Source organism: Chaetodon auriga, chromosome 6 (assembly GCF_051107435.1).
Source record: "Chaetodon auriga isolate fChaAug3 chromosome 6, fChaAug3.hap1, whole genome shotgun sequence".
NCBI lineage: Eukaryota > Metazoa > Chordata > Actinopteri > Chaetodontiformes > Chaetodontidae > Chaetodon > Chaetodon auriga.
Genome location: NC_135079.1, coordinates 4,265,423 through 4,278,136, shown reverse-complemented (window position 1 = coordinate 4,278,136; position 12,714 = coordinate 4,265,423). Strand labels below are relative to the sequence as shown.

Here is a 12,714-nt window from a genome sequence, read left to right as displayed (position 1 = left end):
CGTGATTCCGTTCACAATACAGCTCTCAAAAAAAGCTGCTTTATGTTCACTCAATGTTTAATAAAACCAGATGATCCAGATGTAACTCATCAGACGTGTGCTCGTGACGCTCCCTGCCTTGAGCAGAATTAAAGTATGAAATCTGCCTCTTTTCGCAGACGATGCCTCACATCTTTCAGAGATGTCTGCTTTTAGAAATCAACTCTTCAGATACAGTATATACGTCCAGCAAGCAATCACTATGTGCACTCATGCAGCTTGACACACAGTACTGTGCATGGCAAAAAAAAAAAAAAAAAAAAAAAGTCCCCTGAAGCGACTCATACAGGCGAGTGATCAGATCAACTTAAACTGATGTCTTCCTTGTGATTACAGGGGAAACATACACTGTGTTTCAGCTAGAAAAATTCCACCTGTCTTCCTTTTTTTTTTTTAGATGATTTGAATCGGAAATGATTTTACCACAGTGACATATGCTTTACACATCTTTAAGGAAATTGAGACTGTCAGTCAGCCCTAGACTAAACACCACAGACCACCATTTATTTTTGCAGTTAAGCTTGCAGCCGCAGAGAGGGATGCTGACGGACCATCTGATGCTGGAGAAAAACTCTTCCTCCTCTAACGGGTCCATTTTCAAGTCTTTGGAAGCTGTCCAATCCCCTGTCAGTCTGACTAAGCTGCAGAGTTTTAGATTGGAGTGGGGATGTGCTCACCAGCTGTGAGATTAAGGGGAACTGATCGATGGCCTTTCTGATTGGCTCTCGCGGTGTCCCAGCAGCATCCAATCCCTTTGGTTCGGATGATTGTCCTCGGCCGAGCCAAAACCAATTCTTCCTCCACACAGGGGCCAAATAAGATCACTGACCTGAAGCTACGAGGCCACGCTCGGAGGTTCTGTCTCCATCCGTCTGCACTCCTCATCTCTCTGGAAAAACCTGAGACAGACAGAGAGGAAGAGGGAGGATGACGATGACGAGGCACAATCAAATCAGGGTTTAAATAAAGAGCATTTTTGCACCATCACAGATTCTGCCTTGTTTTATTTAATGTGTATTTTCCTGACATCTTTGCCATTAAGGGCTAATGTCAGCGGTGTTTCTGCACTGCTCGCTCCAGAAATTACCTGTCAGTCAAACTCAGTGGGTGGACTGTGATGTCTTCTTCTTAGATTTTCTGTTCAGTCTCTGTAGATGGAGCTCTTTTCCTTTTCTGCTCAGCTGCGGTGGTTCACGGCTTCTCCTGCCAACAGCTATCGATTTGAAGCAAAATGCTGCTGCTGGAAATGTAAAAAGCATGGCTTCCTGCATGATTTTATTTTAGCTGAGGAGAATGTGAAGTCTTTCATGAGCCTTACAAAGAGCATCTCTAACCAAAAACATGAAAAGCTTTACAACTAAAATGCATGCGAGAGTAGTGTAAGCTGCACAAAAACGATTCATCCATGTGTTGACTGTGAGTGTAACGAGACTTGCAGTAAGGAATAATCACATGATGGAGCTGAATCAAGTGTTTGCCTCATTCGCCGATTCCAAACAACTGCCAGAAAGACTCCTGCAGAGATTCAGCTTTCATTTGCCACCTGTGCTGCGATGATGATGAACACGAGGAGGCCGCAATCTTCTCTTCACCAAATATTCCCTCCTTGTATGTGTGAAAGGAGGCACTGAGCAATCAGAAGAGACAATTTGATCAAAAACACGAATTTATTGAACTTGCATAAGCTGCCAGATTTCATACTTTCCTCAGTCTGCAAACCTGCACTTTACTGAGTCTGAGCTGACATGGTGCTGATTTGGCACATGTAGTCTAATTTAATATGTCATAAATAGAGCTTTAAGGTTCATTCTTGACCTTAGAAGTTGTCTTTTACATTCACAGAAGATTAAAAACAACAAACATGTAATATCACAAATAATGGAAGAGAGAATCAGGCCTGGAGGATGATTAGAGTAATATTTGGGAAAGCCAGACAAAGACCAGCTCAAGATCCCGGAGAGAGCTCTGTTAGAAGGAGATAAGATGATGTTTTGTGACTCCAAAATTGAAATTTGTATAAAGGAGTCAAAATGACAGCGGTGTAGTTTAAAAAATGATCACAATGTTTTCATATTGGTAAGAGATTGCTAAAGAAATTCTGAACATTTTCAGTATAACGTTGATGCTCTTTATTCATATTAAATGTTCTTAGATTTACACTTGAACTCAGTCTCAAGATCATTTCCTTCCTCAAGCAGGTTCTAAGAATTGCATTTGTAACTTCCACACCTGTGATCAATAAGTCACAAATCACCTTAAATTGGCGGCACCTGCCTTCCTCTTTATGATGCCGGCACATATGAGGGTTTAGTCAGGAGCAAACTTTTTGGAGGATGAGATCAGGGGCAGTGGTTGATATAAATAACGAACTAAATAACTGAACACGTCTTTAAAATACTTTTTGCTGCTGGCGAGAAAGCCAGAACATGGAAATGGGTGCAGGCAAACGTTCCAACAAAGGACGACTGGACTGCAGTGAAATAAGTGAAATAAACAGTGTGCAGAAACTGACCTTCACCATAAGACTATGCTGTGATTAATATGTAGATTTATTTATTTTCCACTCTGAGAGCTCCATCTTAATTCTAATTTTTCTTATTTTATTTTTTATCTACAGTCGTTTCTATGCACATGTTTATATATGTTTAGAGTTTCTCTCACCCTCAGGTCAGCTTGGTGTAAGCTATGTGTGTTTTGTGATTTGCTGCTGAAACAGTGCAATTTCCCTTTGGAGATCAATAAAGTTCTCTATCAGTCTATAACAATCATACTGTCTATCACTGAAGATCCTGTTCCAGTGTTTCCCACGTCGATGGCTTCTTTCTGCCTGAAAATATCAATAAAGTAGAAAAATGAAGACAGAGTAAAGTGTAAACTGTGATTGACCTTTGAACCCTGAGGAACCCGTCACAGTTTCTCTCTGTAGGCTTTAACTTATAAAATGATTTTTAAAAAAACAATTAGAAGACAAAACAGTGTAAATTCATTGATTGATGTATATGGTCTGAGATTTAAAGTCACCAGCTGCACCCATCTGAACACCTCCAGGAGCTTTAGGAGCTTCGTGTTAAACCAAAACTGAATCTGACATATTTTCCAGTTTTTTCCACTTCACTAATCACCTCATTTATCTCTATAGTTTGAATGGATTCAATCATTGAACATGGAGGAATGCTGTGCTGCCACCTACTGGGCACTTCAGGAACATTTGTCTGTTTCAGAGGCCAGAATTCAGTACAGTAACGGTGCATTTCTCACCTCTCCTGCCTCCAAAGCAGCTAATTTTAGCAGCCACACACAGGAAATTCCTCTTTTCTGAAGGCTTTAGAGAAATGCCTCCTCTCATGGTCATCTAATTAAAGTTAAGCTCAAAGCAGAACAGAAGCTGCTCTGAACAACTTAAACGGGCACGTTAATAAGCAACGCTGAACTTTAATTTCCTCTGGAACATCCCGTGTTTTTACAGCATTTACAAGCAGAGCATTCATCCACAAAACGCTGCACGTGTCAGCTTGTTGTCCGCGATGTGTGGAACGTCCTCTCTCCACAGCATCATGGTGACATAACTGGATTTAAGAAGAACAACAGCATCAAATGGGTTCATGCCCTGAAATGGTGTGTGTGTTAGAGGGCTTTTTTTAAGTTTTACAAAGTTCAAAAGTCTTTAAATCACATTCAAGATATTTTTCAATTCCTCAGATTCCATGAAAAGAGCAAATAAATACAATAATGATCATATACACAATATAAAACGGTTACATACATTTTTGTACTGGTGATGAATGTAAATGATGCCTTTAATCACGGCTCCCATGAAGAGTATAACATGTTACAATCAACAGTATAATAATCAATTATGAACAAATACTATGGCTTCCAAAGAGTACTATGAAAAAGTATTAAAATATATAAAGCAATGTTCATTTAAGTGTCAGTAAAATGCATTAAAACTGGCTGTTTCCCTCACCTAAAGCATTCTAAATCCTGCAGAGCACAACGCTGAACTGAAGACACATTTTCCCCACATCACAATGCAGAAAGGCATTACAGAAAGATACGTAAAGTCACAGCAAACAGCAGGGACCGTCAGCGACCCTGAGTTCACAATGTGGGCGCTTTGATTCGGGACTGTCAGGGGAGACCGTCGGGGAGGAAAGCTGAACATTTTCACAAGCTAATCAACAGCTTATCAGTCCTGCTCTCCTCCATGTTGTGATAAGCAGTTATGTCTGATGAGTGAACGGCGGAGGAGAAGCTGATTACGGCCAATCAAAGCCTCCCAGTCAGGTTCCATATACAAAACCTCAGCGATACACCAGACAGAGGCCATGATTAGAAAGTAGCTGCAGATGCCAACAGTGAAGATCTGCTGTAACAGACTGTCTGCATCAACACATGCCAGGTCGTGGAAGGTGATGCTGGATGAACCGATTCTTGATTATGCTGTCTTTGATGGGGAGATAGTCAGAAATTTCAGTTTTATGGCACGTTTCTGCAAAGTTCTGCTGTAACATATAAAAATAAACAGTGAATTTGAGAGATTTGGCTTGTTTTCTTGGACAGCGTGAGCCTGTTCAGACTGCACTTGATTGACATTTCCCTCACAGCTTTGTGACACCTGGGCGGGACAACTTACCCTTTAATGACCTCACATAATTGCCAGGATTATGAGATTAAGTTAAACATCCTGTGTGGGTTTGCAGGGCTTTTAAAGGGAATATTTCTGAGAATATTTTTGTTCATGCCTTATAGTAAAGCATTTTCGATACAGGATATGCAGTACTGATAGTGAAACTCGTACTTTCAGGCTTCACTGGGGCCGTCACACTGACTTCCTCCTCTTCCCAAACACATTGTTGATGAGCTTGGCCATAGACTTGGAGCCGCTGTAGCGCCGCCTGTCGGCTCTGTACTTGAGATGCTCCATCACCTGCCGGATGAGTTGGGTGAAGAGGTTGGCGATGTCCTGGTAGCTCTCGGCCGCTGAGACCTCCTGGAAGTGGCAGCGGTTCTCTCGAGCCAGGCAGCGGCCCTCGTCCTCACACACCTGGCGGGCGTGACACAGGTCCTGCTTGTTACCCACCAGACACACAGGAACCTCCGTCTCCCTGAAACAGAGCCGGTGACTGGTGAGATTTGAGGATGTGGAGCCAATAAAAGCATCAGTGTCCCGGAAAATGAATCTCTGCTGAGGAGCAAATATATTTTAAACCTCTTCAACCCTGCTGGAAAAACTACTACTTTGTAGTAAAGATCCAAAGCTTTAAAAGTCAAGTCATGCGTTCAAAAGCTTTCAAATCAAAATATGCCAAAAGTCAAAGTACTCATTACGCAGAATGACCCTTTTCAGAATAATAAATATTATATAAGACTTTAATATGAATCTGCAAAGTAACTAATTTTAAGTAAAAAGCACAATATTTCTCTCAGAATTAAAGTAGCAGAAAATAAAAGTACTCAGAAATGTACTAATGTGCAGTACTATCTTAATCTTAAAATAGTAAATATGCTGCATCCAAAAACAGATCCAAGCCACTGCGTTTGATTTACACTCACATAAACACAGATGTCCACAGTGCTCGTCTCCATTAAGAATTACCGATCAATGATCTACATTCATGCGTTTCGCTGGCTGAATAAATCTCTTCCCTGCACATTATGAGGATGCTTTGGCAGCTGACGGGCAGCCTGATGGATTCTTTCCATCAGGCTGAATTTACTGGATGCCTGTTGGTTTGCAGTGAAACCCTTCGCACATCATCATGAATCATTTATCATTTTGCGTTTGTCAGGTTCAGGCAGGACTCGCAGCATTCCTGAGGATCCCTGTTCAGCTTCAGAGGCGGGAGAGCAGCGACGCTCCGCTTCGCTCTGTTTTCCCGCCGTGTTTACGGCACGCTGGAGAAATAACTCCGAGCACTTCATGCCAGCAAACATTTCTTGATGTTTTACTTTTGATGATTTTATTGTTTTAACTGCAGCTGAAGCATTGCTGTGTGATGAGAAACACGCAACTCAGGAATGTAACTAAGTACATTTACTCAAGTACTTATATACACATTTGAGGTACTTGTACTTCACTTGAGTATTTTTGTTTTTATGGCACTTTCTACTTCTACCCCTTTACATTTCAAAAGGAAATATTGTACTTTAAATTTACTTTTTACTAAGAATTGATGATGTTTTGTTCTTGCACTATGGACCCACTGTATTTGTACTTGATATACATGTTTCTTATATATATATTTCTTAGTATTTTTCTGTATTTTTGTACCCCTGTATTTATACATATGGCGAAATTAACAATAAAGTTGACTTCGACTTTTGATTCTTGACTTAAACAGTGTATACAAGTACAACTGAAAAGATTTGCTGATTAATCAATTAGTTGACTGACAGAAAACTGATATTACCAATAAGAATAAGAATAATCTAAAGATATATATAATATAATAATAATAGTAACAGGGCCATTTTTCTGTACTTTTAATACTTTAAATCCATTTTCCTGATTATGCTTACATACTTTTAATCAAGTAGGCTTTTCCATGTAGGACTTCTAACAGGGTGTTTTTCCAGTGTAGTATTAGTGTTTTTACTTCAGTGAAGGAGCTGAGAACCTCCTCCACCACGTTGAGTAAACTGAGAATAGAACTCATATCCATGCTGTTTCTATTGGCTGCTGGTCTGCATTTTCAGTTACATAAGGTTTTCACTCATGCACAACAGCAAAGATTTGTTTGTCAGATAGCTTTCAGTCAATATCCTCAGCTGAACTTTAAAACGCATTCAATGTTCACGCGTTTCAACCCAAGTCTTAATGCACTGAGCCTCATTTGACACCTAAGTCCAAAATTTGAGAAAATATTTGCTTCAGTATATGATACGGTTCACGTAACCTCCTCCAGCTCAGGGTCTGTGGACAGAGTTTGGAACAACAGTCCAGCAGCTGCTCAGCTTCTTTCCCCTGAAACAGCCTCATTGTGCCTCTGACCCTTTGCAGTTGTCCATGCGCGCCTCCCGAATCTGCCGCAGGATGTTCTTGGCGTTGATGAAGGAAGTGCGGTCGCTGATGTTGTACACCACCACAAAGCCATCTGCCCAGTCCACCGGCTCCTCCAGTATGCACCTGGCCCCTGAGCTCTGCCAAGGTCAACACATGCTTTTATTTTGGCATCATACGGAGCAGATTAAATTCAGGTTAGTCGATATTAATTACTGACTTTCGCTGTCAGTTTTTCCATTTCACTGTGATTTTAAACCACAGTGCTTTTTTGTTCTTAAATTAGCATATAATCAAACAGCTAAACAGGACTTAATCATGAATTAATCTGACTACAAACAAACCTTGAAAAATGGATGACAGTTTAACACTTTTTTCTGCAGTAAATTGTCTGAATATAGAAAATAAGAGGCTGTTTTTAGCTGCTATAAATGACATTAAAATGCTATTCAAGGTGGAATTTCTCCCAGAACTCATTACCCCTTTTTCTATATGCAATACATGTGCATTACTGTTGTCCCACTTATTCCAGAGCTATTTTTACTGCTGTTCTTTTTACCCTGAACAACACCAGCATGCTGTCACGTGCAGAGTGAGACTGGGACTCGGCAGAGGTGACCTTGAGGAGAAATAAACAGTGTAGGAAGGACAAGGGGCCCGAGGACATGTCTGAGCCCTCGAACAGCGATGCCTCAGCACTGTAAAAACTCATTTATCCCACTCTCTTTATTGACTCCATAGCTTCTTTATGCATTCCAGGTCAGAAGGGCAAGACATCGACTCAGAGTTTCGTATGAAAGGGTGGTGTTACAGTCAGTTTAACCAACAAAGACAATGACCGGCTCTTGTTCTGCTGAGCCAAGGAGTATTCCAATAAAATACTAACCCTGTAGTAAAAGGCCTCTCAGGTCTTTGGTCACGTTGAAAGAGAAGTAAGCAGGTTATATGGCTCTTTTCTTCAAAGAGACAGCCGTTGGCACACATCGCCTCAGGATACTCTCATAAACCCTTTAGATTCCCAACTTTAAGTGCTGAGCGGATCGTACACGTGCCGGCCAAAGGTAAATACCTGACCACGGTTCATTCAAGGTCACGGGCATGTGTGCTGCTTCCCCAGCAGAGTGAAAACCAGACAGTGTTTGCTGTTGTTAGGTGAAACGCTTGCGGCTCCAAAACAAGAAATTATTATCTTTTCACCTCAGCTGAAGGATTGCATCAAAAACTCTCCCATACTTGGGCTTTAAGAACTCTTTTGACCTGAATGGGTTGGTTTAAAAATAATGCTAAAGCTTCTCTTGGCCCTTGACATCTTGGAGACAGCTGGTTTTCTCCCGACACAGATGATTTTATCGGCATTTTTAGCAACAATGATATTGCCAGAAGTGAAATAACTATCGACTGAGGTCTGGCCTGTAAGTGATGATTATCATAAGTCAAACAAAATGCTGGAATATAAACTTTCATATTGGTGGCTTTTAGTGTATTCTCTTGAAGAGACGTAATGCATTATTCATTTGGCTAACTTATCCCCTCTCAGTGTCATCCATGCATCAAGTGCGAGGCAAAAAACACAATGAGTAGATTTCCAGTCCGCCTGATGAAATGTAAGAGGAAGCCAAAGAACTGAAAACAGGAAGAGCTCTGACTGAAAAGTTCTGGAAAATACATCACAACATTAGATGTGTTGGTGATGTGTTTTACCTGAGAGCAAGGGTCAAAGACTTCCAGGTTCAGCTGCCTGCCGTCGATCGACAGCCTTTTGTGGTAGAGGGAATCTGTAAGGATTAGAAACAGTGAGAAACCAATTAATTGATTAAAATATTGACGGGTAGATGGTGTGTTTGGTGTTACTGCAGGTTCCCTCAGTTCTACAGAGCGTTTTAGCATCTTTCAGCTCATTGTTTTGTTGTTTTGTTCATTCATACCATTATCAAAGTGGAGGATTTAGCAGTTTAAGAGTTGAATATTTTCCTCAAGAGTTGGTGGAGAGAAAAACAGAGTTTAAACATGAGAAACTATGAAGAAGATGTGCACTAGAATCTGGAATTCACTGTTTTAATCTTTCTACATCTGTAATCAGTTTGAATTATGCTGCAGGTCTCCTGAATGTTAATCTCGTGGATGCTCAGGGGAAATGTGTGCACCACTAAGTGACTAAATGGCAACATCCACGATGTTTGAAGATAAACTGCTCTCCGGGTCCAAAAAACAAATCCAAATCAAGCCACAATCATCATCATCAAATCTGGAAACACTTACTGGCATTCGAGGCATATTCACCAATGAAGCGCCTGGTCAGGAACCGCACAAGGACAGCTGGAGGAAACAGACGAAATGAAAAACAACGAAATGAATCACGGCATCATTAAGCTCTCATCCCTCACAGGTGGCAGCAGCAGGGGGGAAAATGACCCTCATTCACTCGGGCAGGCGAAACACGGTGCCAACAGTCTCCAGGACTGGAGCGGTGAAACCGTAGCTTCACATGAAAGAGGCTGCATGACTTTTCTGGAAGCCTGCATGCATATTTGGCAAGCTGAATGGTTATATTTCCCCTTCTGCTTTGCCTCCAGACTGAGAGCTACACATAAAACTGACCACACAATCAGTTTCAATCAAGGACCAAAGCTTCAAGTACTCTGAAGCCTGCTGCTCATGGTGGTCACAGGCCTCTGAAGGGGTTCTATGCTACAGGGACACATAAATATGCAAGAATATTCAACTTATAGGACTTTTAGACACAATAGCAATTCTTGTCTTCACATTAATATTGATTTATTCAGACAGCAAAACAACAAGACAATGAGAAACATGCAGCGTAGCAACAAGAAGAACAGAAAAGAGCAGAAAAACCTATTAAATGGACAAATGCCCTCATGCAGCCTCCAGAGGCTACAACATCTCCACAGTAACAGCTCTGCTTCACTGCCAGGCAGCTCAAATGGAGACATCCCATTGTTTTATGGACCCTGAACACAACACAGAGCCACTCTTAAACAGCACCACAGAGACTGAACACTGATAAATGCAACAAGACCCCAAGCAGCAACATGGGTCCGACTAGCCCGCCGGCTTTGCCAGCGTCTTTCACTGAATAAAATCTGGAAAGTGTTAGACCGTGCACATTTAAGATATGGTCACATAAACTGTTGAACGCATTGGAAAATAAGCTTGTGGAATCTTTGGAGGTGGTTCAGCCGCTACGGATCTTTTTCACATATTCCATATGTAAACAAAGAGCAGGCCTGAGTGGCACCAACTGTCAGCGCAATACAGCAAAGCCAGGGTAAAAAGCCTCATCTGGCTAATTACAAGATAAACAAAACCAGTGGTGGAGAATCTTAGCTCCCTGAAAGTAGAGCGCACTGACTCAGGCTGACCAGACCTCAGTATGTTGTGTTTTCCTTTCTCCATGCTTGAAATCAGCTCTGACAGATGAGTTTTAATTTAACAAAGTTCTTTCAAATGCAGTGACCCTCTGGAGACCAAAATGATCTCATTATTTCCGTTAAATTTCAATGAATGGAGCCAATAAACTTATTGTTTGTTTGTTTACGTAACATGAAACCAAAGCCCAGTGAAACTACTGTAATCATGCAGCTTAAACAGTTAAAGTTAGCCTAGCTTAACAGCCAACTAGCTACGTTAGCTTACAGAGAGGTCTGAGTAAAACAGTTGTTACCAAAAGATGTGATTGAACACTCTGGAGGGAAAAAAAAAAAAAATAGTGGTGGAGCTTGTGTCAGTTGAGGACTTTTTTTTTTTTTTGTCTAACAACTGTTTTCAAGTTTATGAATGAACTTTTCATGTTCAGTTGCTAGTTAGCTAACAGGCAGTTACAGTTAGCCAGTTAGCAAAATGTACCAACTGGCTTCAAGCAGCGCAGCATTATCGTGAGTCTCTCCAGATCATCCTATCTTTGCTTTAAGATGATTAGCCTGATTTAAATGGCAGGAAAAAAAACAGAAACATATCATGTGGGACATCGTTAGCTAACAGAGCTGCTAGTTTGGGCATGTTGTAGTGAGCAGGAGGCTATCAGCATCTCATCTGCACATTAACTAGTCCGTCTCATGTTTGATCTTTGGTACAGCGTCCTCAATGCTGTTCAAGGAAACCTTCATCTTTAAGTGTTGTCACAATAAGACACTGAACCTGAGCTGCTTTACCTTCTATTTACATCTGTAATTCAACATACAGTCACTGCCTGCGGTGAAGCCTCCAATAAGACTAACTCCACCAAAATGTAGGAAAACATGCACAGACCAAAATAATATCTAATTAATCACATTTTATATTTTTTAACCTAGAATCTCAGAATCGACTGTGTTATTACATCAAAACAAAGAGTGAGGTTGTACTATAAGCACAGATTTAACCTAATTTGAGTGTCTGGAGGGGAACCAAACAGGCTAATGCAATTAATCGATTAGTCAAATTGTAGAAAGTTCATCTGCCACCATTCATAAATAATCAATGATTGATTAAACAATATTTCAAGCAAACATTCTAAATGCTGCTTTTCCCTCATTGATGTTGCTGTAAATTTGATACATCTGAACTTCTGGCAAGGCAAAATAATATAAACTAGCATGCCACCTTAACATTTTTCTCAATTTTGCAACGTTTGGTTGACTAAATAGTTAATGATTAAAAGAGAAAATACAGATACATCATCATACATCGTTAGTTGCAGCCCTAATCTCTAACATGCTGCCCTCCATCTGTTCACAGAGGTCCCATCTGAAAGTCATTTGATCAACACAGAGGCTTCTTTTCTGTTGTCTGCTACACTTGTATACTACCTGTTGTATAGTGTTTCAATATAGCGTATAAAGAAGCTTTCCATGCCTGCACCGATTTCCACAAGTGTCGGAACAAAAAGAAGGCAGCAAACAGAGCTTTTTTACACATACAGAGATGCTGACTTAGTGTTTTTTCTCTCGCTGTTTGAGCTAAAAATCCCGTCCATCCACTCACCTGATTTCCCAGCCCCCTGACTCCCCAGCAGGGCCAGCTTGATGTCGTTCATGCCTGTGCTCTGTCAGGTCCTCAGTTGTGTTGTGTCTGGTATCTGGGTTAGCGTCGGCACACTAAGTGCTCCTTACAGTCCAGCCTGGATGGGAGTACAGGACTGCCCCCCTCTCTTGCTCTTCAAAGGGCTGTTTCACTTTTTAAAACCCAATGGAGAGGAGGGGGGAGGTGGGGGGGGACAAGCGCCCCCTTCTTCTCTCTCTGCCAAGCGCTCCTTTACTCTGTCACATCTATCCTTTCTCTGTTTTCTCTCTCTCCTGCATCCAACATAACTCTCTCGCCCCTCTTTCTTCCCTCTCAATCCATCTGTTTTCCGTCTTTCTTTCCTCTCTTGTGACTATATATCTCTCTTTTCTGTCTTTTCCCCCTCTTACACAGAGGTCAGTGGGAGGTCATGGTTGACTAAACCTATTGTGCTGTTTCAACTCTGGCACTGTAACTGTGCGGCTGCCATCTACGGACATGTGTGTTATCAAGTGTACTGTTATGGAAGCCCATTCCCATCAGGAAGAGGAAAGGGGTTAACTGATGATGAAATTTTATTTTAAGATTATACATTTAGAACAAAATTACAATAATATAAATTAAATTGATGTAACCATGTCTCTTTGAAATTTACATACATATAGATGCTTATT

At 41.0% G+C, this 12,714-nt stretch overlaps 1 protein-coding gene across 1 annotated transcript; it reads right to left on the bottom strand.

The window, feature by feature from the left end:
• Positions 1-3,353: 3,353 nt before the first annotated feature.
• On the bottom strand, positions 3,354-12,101 carry rerglb (RERG/RAS-like b). The gene is made up of 5 exons (XM_076733567.1): positions 12,023-12,101; positions 9,302-9,358; positions 8,744-8,817; positions 7,034-7,182; positions 3,354-5,147 (listed from the first exon to the last, which is right to left on the bottom strand). The coding sequence occupies exons 1-5, from the start codon at positions 12,072-12,074 to the stop codon at positions 4,862-4,864; spliced, it is 618 nt and encodes a 205-aa protein (XP_076589682.1). The 5' UTR covers positions 12,075-12,101; the 3' UTR covers positions 3,354-4,861.
• Between the last annotated feature and the right edge of the window lie 613 nt (positions 12,102-12,714).

What these genes read in the sequence shown, in the direction of transcription:
- rerglb (XM_076733567.1), bottom strand. Translation starts at nt 12,074, where the DNA reads ATGAACGACATCAAGCTGGCCCTGCTGGGGAGTCAGGGGGCTGGGAAA. An exon ending in TGAATATGCCTCGAATGCCA is followed by an intron (nt 8,818 to 9,301) that starts GTAAGTGTTTCC and finishes TAATCCTTACAG; the next exon opens with ATTCCCTCTACCACAAAAGG. An exon ending in CGCATGGACAACTGCAAAGG is followed by an intron (nt 5,148 to 7,033) that starts GTCAGAGGCACA and finishes GCTCTGTTTCAG; the next exon opens with GGAGACGGAGGTTCCTGTGT.